Source organism: Mangifera indica, unplaced genomic scaffold, assembly GCF_011075055.1.
Source record: "Mangifera indica cultivar Alphonso unplaced genomic scaffold, CATAS_Mindica_2.1 Un_0152, whole genome shotgun sequence".
Lineage (NCBI taxonomy): Eukaryota > Viridiplantae > Streptophyta > Magnoliopsida > Sapindales > Anacardiaceae > Mangifera > Mangifera indica.
In genome coordinates this window covers 2,501-21,348 of record NW_025401244.1, presented here as the reverse complement: position 1 = coordinate 21,348, position 18,848 = coordinate 2,501, and the positions used below count along the sequence as shown (strand labels likewise).

Below are 18,848 nucleotides of genomic sequence, written 5' to 3'. Positions count from 1 at the left end.
CAAGGAGGTAGCATATGGTGGGTCGACAATTTCGATGACGTTTTACTCAGGGGACTATTTGGGCACGAATTTCGGAGGGTAATATTATTTTGGTTTTTGAAATGAAAACTTAGTAAGGATTTTTTAATCTAAAATTTTAAATTGTAATTTCTTAAACAATAATGTCATCTCCATTGACTCAATCCTAATACTTACAGGTGACTTGGAGATTGGATAAGGAAATTCAGGATATTAAGGAGACACATGACATGACATTTACTATTCTTTCAGCTAAATGCAGAGTATTGCAGACTCACACCACCCGCACTGTTTTATTTACAAACTGGGTCCACTTGAAGTCTCTGTCTGCGTATGTAACTCCAAATTTGCTTCACTGGACAGCAACGGAACATTAAATCTCATTTCTGCGTCATCTTAGCACATGTTGTGAGAGCACTCTAGGGTTCTGATTTTCCGGCGACGTTTTTCTGAAGATGAAGATGGATTCCGGGGAGACTCAGACGGTGATTGACTTTTTCTGACGAGTTTATTGAAATGCCGGTGAATTCTAGACACAAACTTGCATAATTCCTCTTCTTCCATTGCGGTGACTTTTCTGAGATGAAGATAATTGCTAAAATCTACTGTATCTTAATGCTTCAACTGCTATGCGTTTTGTTTTTTTCTGGTATGATATAACCCTCCCGTCGTATCACCATTTCTTTTTATTCAAAAATAAATTAGTAGATAAGCTGCATTTCTGGTGTCATTTTAGCATTTGTGGAGACATTTTTGGAACCATATTTTGACCCATGGATCCGAATTAGTGCTAATAAATGATCGTTTCTGCTTATGAGATCCTTTTCAACTGATGCAGGGAAAAGGATCCACGCTTTGTCATATGACTACTCTGCCACAACAGAGGCAAGAATTCTTCGTTTAATAGAACTATAAATTTACTTTCAGGTTATAAAAACTCCTCAAGTATCAATAATTGCACAGACAAGTGCCGTTAATAATAGTAATAATTTTGATAACTTCATACGTTTGCAGTAACTTAAACTTGAACATTTTATGATGAAGCAGTGCCTGGCAGAGCCCTGGAGACCGCATTATGGAGGGGGATTGATTGTTAACCCGGAATTTGATGATGGGATTGAAGGGTGGACTGTGTTTGGACAAGGAGCCATCAGAGAAGGAACATCACATAATGGCAACAAGTATATTATAGCACACAGTAGAACACAATCTCTGGACAGTTTCTCCCAGAAGGTTCAACTTGAGAAAGGAAAATTCTATAGTTTTTCCGGTAATCTGCCCCATTCTGTCAAATTCAACACTACAAAGAATTGGTTATGCTTTTTGTTGTTATGAAGGTAATTGATATTTCAGGTTGGGTTCAAATCAGTGAAGGAAGTGAGACTGTTTTTGTTGTGTTTAAGACTTCTGATGGCAAAATGATTCACGGCGGGAAAGTTATTGCTAAGCATGGTTGCTGGTCTTTGCTCAAAGGTGGCCTACTTCCCAATTTCACAAGTGTTGTGGAGATTTTTCTCAAGGTAAGGTGCTTCAAAAGTCTTTGGTCGTCTATTTTCCTGCTCGTCTATTACATTATGAAAATAGTCCAGTCCAAAATTTTATGGTCAATAATAAAGCAAAATATGGTATAATGACTAATAAAAAATCTTAGTTGATCTACGGAAATAATAATTTCAGCCAAAAGCTTAAATTGAAGTGTCTTTCTGACTACTTGTTCTGTTGTTCACTATTTAGACAGAATTCTATTCCATACTTTAATATGGTAGGGTTGACTACATTCACTAGTTTTATTGTATGAATTGTCCTCAAATCTGAATTGACACAATTTTTTTTCTTATCATGGAAACAGAGCAAGAATACAAAAGTGGAAATATGGGCAGATAACATCTCATTACAGTCCTTCACTAAGAAGCAATGGAGATCCCACCAAGAAAAAAGCATTGATAAGGTACCAACACATACATATTCATCAAACCAATTTGACATACGCCATTTCACTTTGAATTTAATTCCTGTTTGAACTTGAAATCTATAGGTGCGTAAGCACAAGGTGAAGTTCCAATTAAATTATGCAAATAAAACTTCATTGGACACTGCCATAGTTTCCATCAAACAAACCGATTCCAACATCCCATTTGGATGCGGTATGAATCAGAAAATCCTGTCAAGCACAGATTACCAGAACTGGTTTGTCTCAAGATTCAAGTTTACCACTTTCACAAATGCAATGAAATGGTATAGCACAGAGGAAAAACAAGGACAAGAAAACTATACGATTGCTGATGCTATGGTGAAATTTTCCAAGCAGAATGGCATTTCTATAAGAGGTCACAACATTTTGTGGGACGATCCCAAGTATCAGCCCGAATGGGTTAAGACTCTTGCTCCCAAGGAGTTGCGAAAGGCAGCAGAAAAAAGAATAAAGTCAGTGGTTTCAAGATATTCAGGACAACTGATTGCTTGGGATGTAGTGAATGAGAATCTACACTTCAGATTTTTTGAAGATAAACTTGGCGAAAATGCTTCGGCAGAATTCTATAACAAAGCTTACCAGCTTGATCCGAAAACAGCCATGTTCATGAATGAGTACAACACCACTGAGTGTGCTATAGATGAGGCACCAAATGCAATCAACTATAAGAAGAAACTTGAGGAAATTCGGTCATTTCCAGGAAATGCTGATATGCTATTAGGAATTGGAGTGCAAGGCCGTTTTGGTGGTGATAAGCCGCCAGACCTTGCTTACATGAGATCTTCCTTGGACATTCTGGCGTCAACACGATTGCCTATATGGTACACAGAAGTTAGTGTGGGAAATGGCACAAATCAGGTATTTTTGCCATATAAATGAATTAATACATAGATGGTGCTACTTCCAAGCAGTGCCGACTGCCCATATTACAATAAGGGCTCAAAAACACAACAATATTAAATATTTTTTTATAAGAAAATTTTAAAAAGTCTATTAATCAAAATGTTATTTAATTACAAAAAAAATTATTATTATTGTTGTTTAAAAGTCAAGTCTGGATATTTGTTTTTTTTTTTTTCAAAGAAATATAAACTGAATATATCACATTCCATCCTCAAATTAATGTTTTCATTTAAAGGTTGAGGTAAATTTCATTCAATTCTTATTGTTTTAGTTTTAGAATTACACATTTAATTTTCGATCATTGCCACCACAAGAGTTGCATCCATTTTCCAGTGTATACTATTCTATAGTTTTATTGATTTCTCTCGCATATTTTAATTAATATCATTATTAAAAAAACCTCTTATAATAAGAAAAACTCACTTCAAAAATCTCACCTTAGGCTTCAAACATCATTGAACCGGCATTTCTTTCAAGAAATTTATTACTTTTCTTGGCAGGCACAATACTTGGAGGAGGTACTTCGGGAGGCTTACTCTCATCCTGCAGTTGAAGGGATTATCACATTTGCAGGGCCAGAAAGTGCTGGTTTTAAGGAAATGCCTTTAGTAGACAATGACTTCAAGAATACTCCAGCCGGAGATGTTGTGGACAAATTGCTTGCAGAATGGAAATGTAAGAATCTTCAACTTGAAACTACTTCAGGTAGTGGAGGATCCTTTGAAGTTTCATTGCCTCATGGAGATTACAATGTAACTGTTAAACACCCAGGTTCAAACTCTACCACTTCCATCAATTTCAAGGTGACAAAACACCTTCCTCTAGGAATAGTAAATGTTGAGGTTGGTACCTGATTAAGAATCTAGTTGAGTAATAGCTTCTTATAACGGAAAGGGAAATCAATATTCTCAAGACTACTGCAATCATAAATAATTGTCCAATTTTTAAAAGATTCGGTGCACTTTGAATTATATGAACTAAATATGTGCCCTACTTTAAAAACCTGCTTTCATTTATTTACTATTAGTTCAAATAGTTTGCAAGTAAGCAAAAAGTAACATAATATTCACATAAGTCAAGTGTTATTTTCTTTATGTATGTGATCAAATCTTTTTCTTTGTTCTTTTTAATCCTCATTTAATCCGTTTGTCTGTAATTAATTCTTACAAAGTGTTAATGGTTTGTTTACCATTCTTGAGCTAGGATAAGATGGATATTATAAGATATTGAGGAGGTTGCTTTGGATCAAAATTACCTTTAAATTCCTACCATATGAAATTTAACTGATGTGACATTGTTTAATAACATATGGTTCTTTTTAAAATGTTGTCTAAATTTATCTCATAATCTTTTTTCATTAAAGTTGCTGGAAAAGCAACATAACAAGGCTGACAATAGAACCTAATGAATTGGGTTTGGTTTGTTCAAAATGTTGTTTAAGTTTTTTAATTTTAAAAAATCACATTCCCCTCGCCCTCCCACCGCCCCCAAAAATTTTTCTTCACCCCATTTTTGGCGTTGACGATCTCCCCTCTCCACTTTAAACCATTGATCAGCACACAAGAAGTAACATAAAACAAAGATAAAGAGATTCAATGACAAAGAGAACTTCAGATCTCTTTATTAGAGACGAAGGGATTTAAAATCTCTTCGTCAGAGATGGTTATGTCGTGTACGCGGACGAATGATTTAGGGTGGATAGGGAATGTCATTAATACTGGAGATGGTAGTCAGAGGGGAGAAAAAAAACCCTAAAGTTTTGGAAGGGGGGAATGTGACTTTTCAAAGTTAGAAAACTTTAGTAGAGATGAAATGTTAGTTTTTAAAATTTAGAAGAAAAATATAATTAACTTTATATTTTTTAATATTATCAATAAAAATAGCGATTTTACCTATACCTCTAATAAAAAATTTTAAACGCAGCTAATCAATGAATGAGATTTTAAGTTTTTCAAATTTCGCAGATATGAATTTAAGAACGCAAATAAACTTGGGTGGGAAATAGTCCTTTGGCCATATTAATTAATTCAAAACTCAAAAAAATTTATACTTTAATTAAATAACATTAAATAAATTAGATGGAGTTTTTATAAAAAACCATAAACAGTCATAAAATATCTTTTATTACAATAGGAAAACTAAAATTTTACCATTAAACTATTTAAAAAACTAATACTAATAAAATAGTCAATTTGTTAAATTATTTAGAAAAAAATTTAATTCAAATCCACCTTTACTCAATTAAAAATTTTTATTCGCGTGCATAAGATTCGGCTCTATCATAATATCTGTCTACATCATCATGTCATATACTCAAAACAAACTATCACATCATGTCTCATATCCATAATTGATTCTCACATCATATTTCACATCATCCACACCATTATGTCACATAAGATGTGCCTTTCACCTCACCAACCCTTCCTCCCCTCTTGCATTGGATCTATCTTCTCTTTATTCATCTTTTTCATCAACTTTCTTCTTACCTTCAGATATTTCTTCAAGCTCAATCTCTTCCTACCTTAGTCTTGTCATCCTTCCATGAACAGAATGCGTTGAACCAATCATCTCTATTAATTAAAATAATGATACCGATTAATTTAAAAAAAGAAAAAAGAAAAGTGGCTGAAAGTCCAACAAATGCATTAAAAAATATTTCAATCTATAACCTTCCATATCTCTGTGAGATGCATGAGTCTTCTTAATTTGACAGTTAAAATTTCACTGGAGATTTCAAAATCTAAAAGAAAAACTCAAAATTCTAAACCAAGTTACGGCATGGAGCACAGTTTCCATTATAAATTTCCATATTTGGGCGTTACTTAAATACTTGGTGATAATTTTATAGAAACAGGAGAAAGTTTGGATATAATTTATAAATGATCTGAGGAAATCATTAATGGGAGAAATTCAGAGAGCTAGCTGGCATTTGGATTGAATTAATAAGAAAGATAGAAGCTCTTGAAGACAAATACACCATAAATACAAGAGTTTTCTAGTGGCTGCTGGGGAATCTAAACCATTATCAACAAGCACGCTTAGCTGCAGCAGCCTCTGTCAAACACGAAAACAAATAATAAAGAAAAATTAAAAAAAAAAAAGAATCGCTTCCCCAGCTGCGTGCCTTATCGTGATGATCAGAAGCCTCGAAAAGATACAATACACGAGACGGCGGACATGATAATGGTGAATACGTCGTCAAAAATGTTGGAGAAACGCATTTCCTGCAAATCCCAAAGTGTACAAACAAAAAGACGTACTCCATTAAAAATCTCTACCAACATTCCCATAACTCAAATATAGAAAGAGAAGAAAGCACAGCAGGAAGAGTTAGGGAGAAACAAGATGGTGAAAGAAGCGAAGTTATTTAAAGACAAAAGTGTAGCAGAAAAATACAAGTAATGGGGTGGTCAGGTTTGCATGTGAGAGTAATTCAAAAGTGGTGAAACTGAAATTTAGATTAGCAGGCGGGAGGGTTGGAGTTATCCGGAAGATATAAAAAAGATGAGACTTGGACGATGTTTCCTTCTTCGGTCGGGTCCCAATCCATTGCTGGGTATTCATCTTTTGTCCTCGCCTCAATCCACCAACATCCATGTCTTTTTCTTCTATTTAATGCCAATAAATATTATTATTATAAATTGAAAGTAACTTGAGTTCATATTATTATTATTATTATTTTCCTTCTTTCTTTATCAAATCTTTGTGAAAAATCTACTTCTTTGTAATTAACCTAATGAATTATGTGGTGAGTCTTTACAAAAACAAAATACGAATACTTAGGTAATAAGGATTAATAAAAAGGTATAAATACATTGTGTTTTTTGAAAGAATTGACTCACACACGATAGCACCCACCAGATTAGTATTTAATTTTCCTTTTTTTTTTTTTTCTACTAAGCTATTTTAATTTTCCAATTTTCTACTTATTTTTTCTTGCGTAACGTTTTTTATTTATCAATATTAAAATAATATTAATTCCAATGTCCAACCACTTACTTCAATTCCAAACACCATGGGTCAAGGAATTCCACTAAGTGACAACCTGGAGATTGCATGTCGACAAACGACGTCGTACTAACCCACCTGATCTCCCCCGCGCGTTATACTCTGAAGCCCGCTCCCATCTGTTTCGAAACAACCAATACCATTGACTCTCTTCCACCACTTGCCCGTCTCAGCGCGTGGCGTAACGATATCAGACATACAATTCTATTTTGTCTGTACTTAATGTTAAAATTATTTGTCGGTTTTGGTTTAATCTTCCGTTCCGTTTCTTCTTGATTTAAATAGCGTGGGAATTGAAGAGAGGGAAAAAAAAGCTAAAGCAAAGATAAAGTTGTCTGTACCATCTTTCTTTTTAGTTCTAATTCAAAACCTTTTTTATTTTTTTTTGGTTCAATCAGATAAAGCAATGGGATTGTGGGAAGCGTTCCTCAATTGGCTTCGAAGGTAAGCCCTCTTATTGGTTCCGCTGAGAAAATGGAGGAAATTATTTGAATTGTTATTTTATTTTTAATTCAGATTAGTGGAATTCATGTTTTACTTTAGATTTTGCATCGTTTGATTTTCATTTTCATATATAGGAGTTTTTAATTTGAAGTATGAAAATTGGAAAAAAAGAAGATTTTTTTTTCCGTTACAATTTAAATTATTAGGAAGATCTATTATGATTCTGCCTTGTTAAGTTCCGGTGGAGTTGGTTGAATTATCAGGAAAGGAATACGGGTGATTATGATCGAGCATCTTATGAAGGGTAGTTCATTTATGAAACCTTCACCTAATTTTAAGAACTAATTTAAAATGAAATTGTGATGATTGCTTGATGGAAGTGATATTTGTTTTTGTGTGCCTTGTGGTGGAGGTGGCACTGTGGATGAGGTTAAAGCAGTTTTGGAAGTTATTTTATGGCAATGCAGTTCTTGTATTGGTGTTTTTCAAGAAGAAGTGATAATAGCAGGCAGTTAGTGGTGTTGGAAGCAACTAGGAAAGGTTCTGCGTTTCCAAAAAGTTTCAGAAACCGAAATAACCCAAAGCTGGTACGAAATGTTCTGGGAGTGTTTCAAAAATTTTTAAAAAGTTTGAAACACGTTTCAGGTAAAGAAATGTGTTTCTTAATTATATATCCAAGACGCCAGCAGTCCAAACTTTCTTTGACATGCCAGAATGCCGAACTTTCTTTTAAACTTTTTATGTAACACAATTCAACAGCCAAACATTTCTGTGTAACGCAATTTAAACTTTCTTTACACATCCAAACTTTTTCTTTTCCTGGAAAGTTTAAACTGTGTTACATAACAGGAAATCTTGCTAAAAGGGACAGCCCAAGGTGCCGGAGAACAGAGGATTTTCGTATATATGGAAAAATTAGTGGTCTGAGTTCTTTATTTTTGTTATATATGGAAAAGAGTGGATTTGGAGGTTATGTATATAGCATTTGCAGATTCCATTTCCACGGAATGATGTTTGTATGTGTTTATATAAACATCATTGAAATGGATGAACTCAGACCACTAATTTTTTGTATTAACATCGTTGCTGGTTTTACTAATTTTGAATCTGCAAATGCTTAGTTTTACTAATCTCCAATCAATGATCTTCTTCCTCTGTCTTTGGTCTGATTTTTTCCTTTGTATGTGCAATTTTATTTCCACAGAATGATGTCTATTGAAAAGAAAACTTTGCTTAGTTTGACTGGGTTTTACTTGCCCCTGCTTTTTATGGGTTACTGCTATTGTTTATTAAAAAATTGATACTCATAAAAAAATCCCCAATATTTTTATTATGTGCATGTTTCTCCACGTTTCCATTTTCTATAATTTTGAGAAAACGCGTTTCAATGTTTTCTTGTTTCCATTTCTGTGCTACTTAGTGAAACAATGACAATGTGGTTGTGGTGATGGTGTAACTGTTGGAAAGTTCATGAAGTGGTAATTGTTTCTAAACTATGGTTGTGTGTAGTCCTGGTGCAAGGCTGTTGAAGGTGTTTGTTGGAATAACATATAGATTATGGCAACATTTGTATTGATATTTTTGTGTGCCAAATAGGATTTTAGGAATTCTAATGTGTGAAATTACTAATTGTGATCTCCTATTAATACTATAAGAAGCTTCCTATATCCTTAACAAATAAGCTCGAGAATGTGAATTTCATCTTAACCTTGATAGGAGCTCTACAGCATGAGCTTTTGTGGAGTAAGAGCTTCTTCATACTAAGAACTAACTTATCCAAGACCAAAGGCTCTAGTATGTGGCTTTCTCATTTCTTAGAACATCAGCAGAATGTTTCAAATAAACAAGTCAGCTTACATATGTCAATGCTTGTAGCTGCTTATCCTAGAACAGAGGCTTTGTAGAACATGTTTGAATGAATATTTTAATTAAAGACAAGCTTGTGTAGAATGAAATCTGTGTCTCCATATCTATTTTCCAGATAGAAGATCAAACATACATTCTTTTTTTTTGTTTTTTTCCTTATATTCTCCCTGGAACGGCCCTTTGTATATATTATTGTCAATTGCTTACTGTTTTCTTTCCTGATTGTAGTCTCTTTTTTAAGCAAGAAATGGAGCTATCCTTGATAGGCCTTCAAAATGCTGGAAAAACATCTCTTGTGAATGTTATAGCTGTGAGTAAATATTTGTATGAGAGATTTAATCTCCTTCTAATATGTCTTTTTCCTGTCTCTTTGGATTCTTATGCTGATGGATAAATTTATTTTCTTGATCATCTCCTCAGACTGGAGGATACAGTGAAGACATGATCCCAACGGTGAGTTAATTTACGGAAGAACGATCTTTTGTCCTTTCATTTAACTGTTGAAAGACACTCCGCTTGCCAACTTATGTGCTTTTTGGCAAGTTTCTGTTTTAGTTAGTCTATTTCTATGGACATTTTGTTTTATGGATCTTTCCTCTTCAGGTAGGATTTAATATGAGGAAAGTGACTAAGGGAAATGTAACAATAAAGTTGTGGGATTTAGGAGGTCAACCAAGGTTTCGCAGTATGTGGGAGCGATACTGTCGCGCTGTTTCAGCTATTGTGTATGTCCTTAAGCTTATATTTTCTGTCCATCTATATACTAGCAATCTTTCCATCATTTTTAGTTCTTTCAAAATTTTATAAAAATAACCTTTCCATTCATATGATTTATCTTTCAATAAAACTATGTGTACCCACTTTGGGTACACAAATATATACACATTTATATGTGTCATCATGTGATTGGATGATTTTGAATTAAGAATAAAACAATAACCAATCATATAATGACACATATGAGTGTGTATACATTTGTGTATCCAAAGTGGGTACACATAGTATTGCTCTTTATCTTTTGTTTGTTTATTTCATTGCATATGTATTCTTCTGAATTTGTTGATCACTTTTCTAATCCATATTGTTTGTGTAAAGAAGATTATAAAATTCATTATTTTCAAAACCATGTGAATTTACTACTCTTTTGGAGATTGTTTCTTCAAGATTTCTCTACTAATTTACCTTATCAACAGTTGGAGGTTCTCTCCCATAACAATTTGAAGCCCCTTTTTTTATTTATGAGATCTTGATAAAAAATTGAGAACCAAAAATTCTGTCGTTAACATTTTGCTGGTGCAAATCTACAGCAATCATTCAGCATGAACCTGCTTGACTGTGATACTTTAATGCCTGTTTTTCGACTTTTAGTTAAAATCACTGACAGTTGACGTTAGGTTTGTTTATTTTTATTTTTTAATAAATTCTTGGAATTATTATCCTGTATGGGATATTACTTATATTTTTTCAGTTTGTGCTTCTTGTTTTCAATTGCTCTGTCTTCTTGTAAACATGCTGGAAAATTCTTTCTACAGAGTGTCTTCTCATTATATGCTCATCTTCGATTATCTTCTCTCATGATCTTTTGATTTTCTCTTGATCAGTTTGGGCATTAAGCCTGTTACACTGGAAAAATGCTTTAGTCAGATATTCTAACCAATCGGACTTTAACACTGTCAAAATTTCAGTTATGATACTTTGTTTTTTTTTTTACCCAGAGCATAGACTATTCATCATTCTTATTCGTCCATATTATTTCAATTTCTTTTAGTTTCTTTCATTCTTAATGTGAACTATGTCTTCCTAATTTTTCCTCTTGAAACTTCTACTTAATTAAGCCAATATATTTAGTTTCAGTTTTGGATGAAACTTCCTTCACAAACTTTTTTATTCATAACCTTGTTTGAAAAAAAATAAAACAATAGTTGGAAATAGTGGAAATTCTATGCATATCCTAACTTGCGTTTTCTTTATCTATCTTGGAAAATTGCAATACTCATTTAGTTTTTCAATTTTTAAGTTCCACTCCTTCAGGTCAAGTTCAGCCACATTGGTTTTATATTAATTGTACTATACTATCATTGTCTTTTTTCTTTTTCCTTGGGGACTGAAAAAAGTGAGAAGGGGATCAGGATGCTGGAAGAGATCTAGTTTCAACCTATTTTAGCCTCATTGTATCTAATGTTCTTTAAGCTGTGGAGTTGCATGATCCCATGTATTTTCTCATTGTTTTCAGTTGACATTCCAATTAACTATCCTTCGTTCATATGTATATATAGATGTTTTTTTTCCACTGCTTTTCTTACTTTTACTTGCTTAATGTTTCAATAACATTTTACTTACGAGGGTTTTCCAAGTCGTGATTCTTGAAGCTTTCATGATCTAATGTTTGTTTGCAAATAAGATGCTTCTATATTTTTCACTGTACAATTTCTGCCTGACTGTAGGAAATGATTGTTTATTGGATTAGTAATTTGAATTTGCTTTACAACTTGATTCTTTAGATGTTAATGTCAATGTTGTAATTTGCAGTTATGTCATCGATGCTGCTGATTATGAGAACTTGCATGTCTCAAAAAGTGAACTCCATGATTTGTTAAGTAAGCCCTCACTAAATGACATCCCATTACTGGTTCTGGGAAACAAGATTGATAAACCAGAAGCCTTGTCCAAAGAGGATCTGACGGAGCAAATGTAAGTGGGGATTCTAGAAATCAGAAACTTATCTATGTGGTTTGTCAATGTTTTTATCTGCTGGAATAATCAATATCACATTATCATAAAATTGTCTCACAGCTAAAAGCATGGAAAAAGTGGGACATGCACATTTCTGCCCAGTATGTGTTGGCAATAAAATAAGCAAATGGCAACGAGAGGTTGATATTAGAAAATAATGGGGCTGAAAGAAAAAGAAATTATAAATTATATCTAGATATAGTGGCTCTTTTGACTTGTTCTTTCAATGTCTGACTGCTATACTTATTAATGAATTGAGCTTAAAATGCAAGTACGATTCTGCAATGCAGGGGACTGAAGTCTATTACTGGTAGAGAAGTTTGCTGCTACATGATTTCGTGTAAGAACTCTTCAAACATTGATTCAGTTATTGATTGGCTGGTAAAGCATTCAAAATATAAAAATTGAGTGATCAGCTCCTGTAGCTTTGAGCTTGTGTTGGCTTCATTTAACCGACTGATCAGAGTAGTGAAAGTGACTTAAGTTGTTTGCCTAATCAAAGGTTTATTAATGTGTGAGCGTTGTCTTAATTTTTGTCTAGTCGGCTTCATTCATATATTTCATTATTTGGGTTGGCATTAGAAATTGGGAAACAGTATAGATGTTGGTGTGAATTGCGTTGTAAACTTGCTATTTGAGCTGCGTTTTCAATGAAATAATGGTTCTAATGCATTTAGTTCTGGAGCAGTATGCCTCAATTTGTATTGTTATAATAAATTGTTTTGGTATTATCTAGCTAGTTATACCTCTAAAGAATGCCCCCTTTTCCACCCCTCCCCTTCCGCTTCATTGAATTGGCTATCTCAATCTAGTGCCTGGAAGCAGGGATTTTGGGGAGGACAAACTAAGGTGTTAGAATTGGGTGTGTTATCCAGTTAAAAAAAAATTAGATGAAATAAAATACAAGGTGTTTTAAAAACTTGAAATATAAATAGACTAAGTTTGTACGTTCTAACCGAGATGAGCAATATCAACCTTTTTCTCCACAAACTTTATGAATGTATCATTGTCAACCCCCATGGCCTCAACAATCTGCAGACACTACTCAGTTGAAAACTGATCTGACTCTTGAGCTTTGGCCTTGCGTGTCTCTAACTTGCTTCTCATAACTTCAGTACACATATCCAAGTAGTTTTCCATTGACTGATCAGACGGCGCGGTTGGTCAAAGAAACGATGAGCCCTTTTCCCCTTGCTGTCACCAACCTGTGGATCTGTTTCACCATCATCCTCACAGAGATTAACATGCACATCAGAATTAATATACTCTTCCCAAGCATCAGTTGTTGCAGGCATTGTTTGAATTTGGATCCCGTTTGAAACCAGTATGATTAATTAAGCCAGTAAATTCACGATGTTTCTTCCACAGGCGATTGAACTTTGACTTAAGTTGTAGGACAGTATATCGCCTATTGGATTCAGCAAATGATTCACCACATATCATATTCCATGTCTTTCTAGAAAATGTCAATGTTTGTAGTTCACCCATTTTGGTATGTTCATGCTATATACGGATAAAGATGCCCTCGTTCCTTGAGGTCCATTCAGCTTTTTCTTCACCATCATCAACATCATAGAAGGCTATTTTCTTCTAAAATGTTGAAAACATATAAAGAGACATAGAAGATACTGTGAATATCAACTGAAGCATAAGCATTCCACAATGGAGACAAATCCACTAACTGTATATTGGTGTTACACATATACTTTCAAATATAAAATAACATTTTTCTTATTAATTATCCAATATTTGAGAACAGCCGAGAAGCATGGATTTTAACATAATCTAAATTATCACTGTTGCACATTGGGGCAGGCAAGCTTCTTCCTTAAGAATTCAGGTGTAGTAGATCAACAAATGTGTTTATTTCAGCAAAGCATGTCTACCTCTATCAGTCTATAATGTAGGTCAATCTTGTTCTATGATCTTTGTTCTATGACCTGCAATACTCTAAGTTGGCAACGACATTATTTATCAATCAAGTTAATTCACATTTCAAAGGGAAAAACAAATATATTTGCAAAATCATCCATACATGCGCGTGCGTGCACACACACAATTTCACTCAGCTTTTGCTGCAAATAAAATTAATCATGGAGTTAAAACATTATCTCAAGTAGCAAACGAAAAAAGTGTATACTCAGCTTGGTTTTTCAACAAAAGACCATCAAAACTTCAAAAGAACCAATAAATTCACAGGTTAAATTACACATGGCCATAAAAACAAACTTTAAACTTTCTTATATTTGGTTATATGGTACAAAATTACTCTAAATTAACAGCAGAAAAAAGGAAAGGCAGGAATTTAGAAATGTTCATGCATGACTAGTTTCACTACTTTTCCAATTCAATTCCAAATCTGCACAAATTTCGCCTCAGCATCAATTATCATATATTATTAGTGTCGCATTGGTTAAAAAAAGGCTTTGAGACAATAGATTTAGTTAGCAACAAGCCAAGACATAACTCCTTTATTATCAAATAGATACATAAGAACATCTTGAACTGAAGTAGAGCAAGCAGTAGAAACCGGCTTAAGTCATTGTATTTCAGATGCAACGCTACTTTACTAGCAAAACCAACAGAAACTTTAGATCATCCAAGGATTTCTCATCATAAATTTTCATACTCAGCAATCTTAACAAAAACACTACCCCAAAATGAAGATTACAATGTAACTAGAATTTGCAATGGTTCAAAAATTAACATAAACTCTGACCCTGCCGTTTTGCATCAGCTGACATGTGAACACAATTTTTTTTCCCATCAAAATGCCATTTCAGCAAGAAAGGGGAGTCTAGTTTGTATCAGTGTGATACTATCTCTTCAAAACTAGTACCTTAAGAATATTTCTGAGGAAAAACAAAATAACCGACATATTTTTAACAATATTATGCACACTCCCAAGAACAGTCTCCAAAATTTCCCTCATTTTCTCTCCCTCCAAACAGCCAGACTTAGACCAAACTTTAAAAACTAGGTAAGTAAAAAATTGACAGCCTTCACAAACTACCAAAAAACAGGCTAACCCAGTCAACGTATCACTCCAGTATCAATCAAACAAAAAACTTCACCCACCAACCAAAAATACAGTAAAAAAAAACTCAAAATACAGAAATTACATAATTTGTAGTTCCACTTTGTTTCTTTTCTATAACCATCCAAAATTTTGATTATCACAACAAAAAGGTTTTGAGCTTCCGGGCAACTCAGCAGCACTAACATAACCGTCGGGTAACATCATGTTGTAGTCCCTTATGATGATCAAGCGCATAAGCAAGAAACCAAAAAATAAAAAATATATATTTTAATCGAAAATTTACCTGAGCTAAGGAAGAAGACAGATGAAAATGCTGCTTTTTGATATAAAAGTAAAACGCAGGAAACGGAATGGTTTTGTTTTATCCAAAATCAGGGAAACAAGAAAAACGTTTTCCATAATAATTTTCTGAAAGTAATTTTAAAAATGAAAAAGATGCAATTTTATGTTGTATTTATTATTTTTAAGGTTCATCTTTTAAACATCCAATCTTGAAACACATGGTTGAATTTTTGGAATCAATTTTCTTCTTTCATGGCATTTTTTCAAATTTAATCCAAACAATCAAACGATTTGTGAAAAATTAGAGTTAAATTTATATTTTTTGAAAATAAAAAAACTTAACACATTCATGTTAAATAAATAGTGATGTTTTCTTTTTTCTTTTAATCTAAAAATTCAAATTATTTTTCTAATTAATTCGTTTTGATCATTTTTATTTTATTTCAAAAAAAAAGTAGTCCTATTTTCTCTTTTCAAAAAGATAATTGAGTAAAATAATTAATAGTTCATTGGGTGTGCATTTGAATAAAATTAATATAAATAATATTTTGGATGCAATTATATATAAATAATAATATTTATTATATAATTAAATAATTAATAATTAAAAATAAAATAATATATAATTTCGTAATAATAATAATGTATTATTTATTATGATTATAGTCCTATTATTATTTCTTTATTTTCTATGTCCTTGAACGTTGACGGTCAGCTCGACAAGTCTTCCGTGAAAATCGAGGAAATCGATGGTCCTTATTTTTCTTTTTCCAATATTTTTCCTGGCTGCCAAACAGCGCCTCACACTCCTCACGACGTTCGCGCTCTCTGCTGTAAGTACCACTGTAGCACAAACTGACAGCTTCCTGAAATTTTATATATTTTTTCTCTTTCTTTGTTTCTTGAAACAGATATAATGTTGTTGTTATGCCTTATGTTTTAGTTTTGATGAGTTTGTTTTTTGTGTATGTGTTTGAGGTCTTTCTATAGTGTATTTAATTTGTGCAAAATGTTTATGTAGGAAGGTCAAAGTATTAGGTGTTCAAGAGCTTATTTGACTAATGGAATTTGCTTGTCTCAAACTTGTCATATTTTGGTCTCAGGCACTTGGAAATTACAAGTCGTAGCTATACTGAGTCGTAGATTCTTAATGCTGTACCAAACTTTCAAACATAGAATAATATAAAAACAAACACTGTCTTATTTTCAAACTATAGGTAGAAAGAAAATAAATGGAAAAAGACTGTTTAGGTAAATCAATACCTTAATTTCATGATCCAAAATGGAGCATTCTGAGAATACTTGGATCTAATTTTCAACTATTGATTAGCTAAAGCTCTGTTTAGCCTCAGTATTTTTGAGAGTTATGCATGCATTTAGTTGACCTAGAGCATATTTAACTAGTTAGAAATATAAACAAATGGTTTATTTGTTTATTAATATCAGAAACTTTGAATTTTTTTAAGCCTTGTCATTTATCAATGGAAGAACAGGCTCATGATATATTGTATCCATATTGCTTTACTTTTCTTAACTTTGTTGTTTTATAAATCACAGGACAGCATTTATATTCCACAATATTTAAAGAACTTGTACATTTTCCTTCATGAATTGTTGATGAAAGAGTCAGTAGATCATCTGTTCAAATACCGGTTTTAATACATTAACAACGTGCCAAGAATGAGTTCTCTTAAAACCTAGGCAATGTATATCTCAAGATGTGAGATTAGAAAGAGGAGCTGAACTTTTGCATGTTTGGTGCATGTGAGCAGGTGTGTTAGAGCTTAAATATGTTTTTGGGATTTTGTCAATTAGTTCAAGTCTTTAGGTCAAGTTGTGGCTTAACAGCGACCTAATAATTGTTGAGTTGGTCCATCGTTAAAATATTTAGACTTGTGCTTTTAGAATGGAATATAGATGAACTCAACTGAAAGTTAGGCTGCAATCTTATTCCAAATTTCTGATTGCCATATTGATTATTGTTAATTAATTCTTCAGATTTGTTTGTCAAATTTTCTTATACCCATGAATTTCTAGTTTAGTAGTCCCTTGTGTTGTGTTGTGTTGCCATGAGTTAGGGTGTTTGGCAGGTTGAGGCGTATGTCTTTCCTATAATTGTTACGAGGTTCAGGCTTGCCCATCTTAAAACCAGCATCTGCTACTTATTTATTGTTTCAAATTATTGATTAGGAATTTTGTCAGAAAACAACTATATCTAGATCCATTGAGAAATTTTGTATGGTTGACTGTCAGATTGTTCACTCATAAAATTTAAACTCTACGAGGAGCTAAATATCATTGCTAACTATTTTAAACTGAAATCTAGGAAACAAAAAAGCAGGGGCATTCCAAGAATTTAACTTGGGACCTCTCACACCCTAAGCAAGAATCATATCACTAAACCAAATGCCCATTTCTTGATGCTTGTCATGCTTAACTTTCTGATTGACACCAGTTATTCTCTCATGAATCTTTGGGCATTGACATTTATAGACTTTACTTTGTGCCAGTCTATAGACCTACATGCTTAAACTGTAATACAAGTATCTGACTTTTTTAAATGAGTTGCTATGGAATACAAAATTGGAATCCTAACTGAGATTGTATAGAATTACCCTTAAACCATACATTTGGGAGCTTTATACTATTTTAAAGTATAAATTAAAGAAAAAAAGCTGCAGCTTCCAAGAATCAAACTTAGGACTTCTCGCACCCAAAGCAAGAATCATACCACTAGACAAATGCCCAATTGTCCAGACTTATCATTTCTTAGTTTCAGGTTAATACTAGTCTCTTCTTCTCTAAGTACAAGGGGGCATTCTGAGAATCAAACTCGGGACCTCTCGCACCCAAAGTGAGAATCATACCACTAGACCAAATGCCCTCCAGTTATTGCTTTTAAAACTTGAATTAAACTCTATTCTTTTCCTTCTCCAAGCATTCGAGTTGCATTCATAAAAAACATCTCTAGAAGACCAATATTTTTCCAGTCCTGGCATGTAATGCACAGTTCAATGTGATATCTTTGGTAGGGGAGAAATCCCTTGGAAAATTTTGCACTTGGTACTTTGAATCTCTTGAAAATTTTGGAACATATTGGATATCATCTTTGAATTTTCTGTTCAGATTTATCTGGTGGGATAAAACGATGCTCATATTTTCCCATCTAATTTTACTAATATGAGTGTGCATGTTTGGCAGGTTGAGGCAAATAAATGTAATCTGATGACTTGAAGAGTTACAGGTATGGTTATAGCTTTCCCACATAACCTTGAAATCAAGATCTGCTACTTGTTTATCTTTTCCATTTATTGATCAGGAATCTTGTCTTAAAACCTGTATGCTGTATCTGAATCCATCAAAGTTTTATTTTGTAGCATTTTAGTCAACTTTAGGCTATATAACTTCATGCTAGACAAGTAATAAATTCATCAAAATTTTGCTTTGTATCTTGTAAGTCAACTTTGTATCTCATCTCTACAGAATTTACATTTTTTGGAGTGTAGCTTTTTGATTCGGTTCTATGTTATACCCCATATAAGGTTTGTGTGAAATGCTTTAAAAGAGATTTTATTTTTT

General features: G+C 33.2%; 2 protein-coding genes and 2 long non-coding RNA genes across 4 annotated transcripts in view; 3 read left to right on the top strand and 1 right to left on the bottom strand.

The window, feature by feature from the left end:
• The first annotated feature begins 375 nt into the window (after positions 1 to 375).
• On the top strand, positions 376 to 3,895 carry LOC123208188 (endo-1,4-beta-xylanase 5-like). Its single transcript, XM_044625578.1, has 7 exons — positions 376 to 667; positions 857 to 903; positions 1,066 to 1,288; positions 1,372 to 1,538; positions 1,868 to 1,966; positions 2,054 to 2,848; positions 3,394 to 3,895. Exons 1-7 carry the CDS (start codon positions 601 to 603, stop codon positions 3,745 to 3,747), a joined length of 1,752 nt encoding a protein of 583 aa, XP_044481513.1. The 5' UTR covers positions 376 to 600; the 3' UTR covers positions 3,748 to 3,895.
• Positions 3,896 to 6,930: 3,035 nt separating this feature from the next.
• Positions 6,931 to 12,623, top strand: LOC123208185 (ADP-ribosylation factor-like protein 8a). The gene is made up of 6 exons (XM_044625577.1): positions 6,931 to 7,348; positions 9,443 to 9,524; positions 9,635 to 9,667; positions 9,818 to 9,939; positions 11,744 to 11,905; positions 12,238 to 12,623. Exons 1-6 carry the CDS (start codon positions 7,311 to 7,313, stop codon positions 12,353 to 12,355), a joined length of 555 nt encoding a protein of 184 aa, XP_044481512.1. The 5' UTR covers positions 6,931 to 7,310; the 3' UTR covers positions 12,356 to 12,623.
• A 194-nt stretch (positions 12,624 to 12,817) lies between these two features.
• LOC123208187 lies at positions 12,818 to 15,447 on the bottom strand. Its single transcript, XR_006500716.1, has 2 exons — positions 15,271 to 15,447; positions 12,818 to 14,022 (listed from the first exon to the last, which is right to left on the bottom strand). It is a non-coding gene; the product is annotated as an uncharacterized LOC123208187 (long non-coding RNA).
• A 508-nt stretch (positions 15,448 to 15,955) lies between these two features.
• Positions 15,956 to 18,848, top strand: part of LOC123208189 — a 5,270-nt gene continuing 2,377 nt past the window's right edge. Inside the window, exons 1-2 of the long non-coding RNA XR_006500717.1 lie at positions 15,956 to 16,102; positions 18,471 to 18,513. This is a non-coding gene — a long non-coding RNA (uncharacterized LOC123208189). The remainder of the gene's footprint in view (positions 16,103 to 18,470; positions 18,514 to 18,848) is intronic.

Coding starts and splice junctions, on each gene's coding strand:
- LOC123208188 (XM_044625578.1), top strand. CDS start 601: ATGAAGATAATTGCTAAAATCTACTGTATCTTAATGCTTCAACTGCTA. Junction 668..856: donor ATGCGTTTTGTTTTTTTCTG/GTATGATATAAC, acceptor CAACTGATGCAG/GGAAAAGGATCCACGCTTTG. Junction 1,967..2,053: donor AAGAAAAAAGCATTGATAAG/GTACCAACACAT, acceptor TGAAATCTATAG/GTGCGTAAGCACAAGGTGAA.
- LOC123208185 (XM_044625577.1), top strand. CDS start 7,311: ATGGGATTGTGGGAAGCGTTCCTCAATTGGCTTCGAAG. Junction 9,525..9,634: donor CTCTTGTGAATGTTATAGCT/GTGAGTAAATAT, acceptor TCATCTCCTCAG/ACTGGAGGATACAGTGAAGA. Junction 9,668..9,817: donor GTGAAGACATGATCCCAACG/GTGAGTTAATTT, acceptor TTTCCTCTTCAG/GTAGGATTTAATATGAGGAA.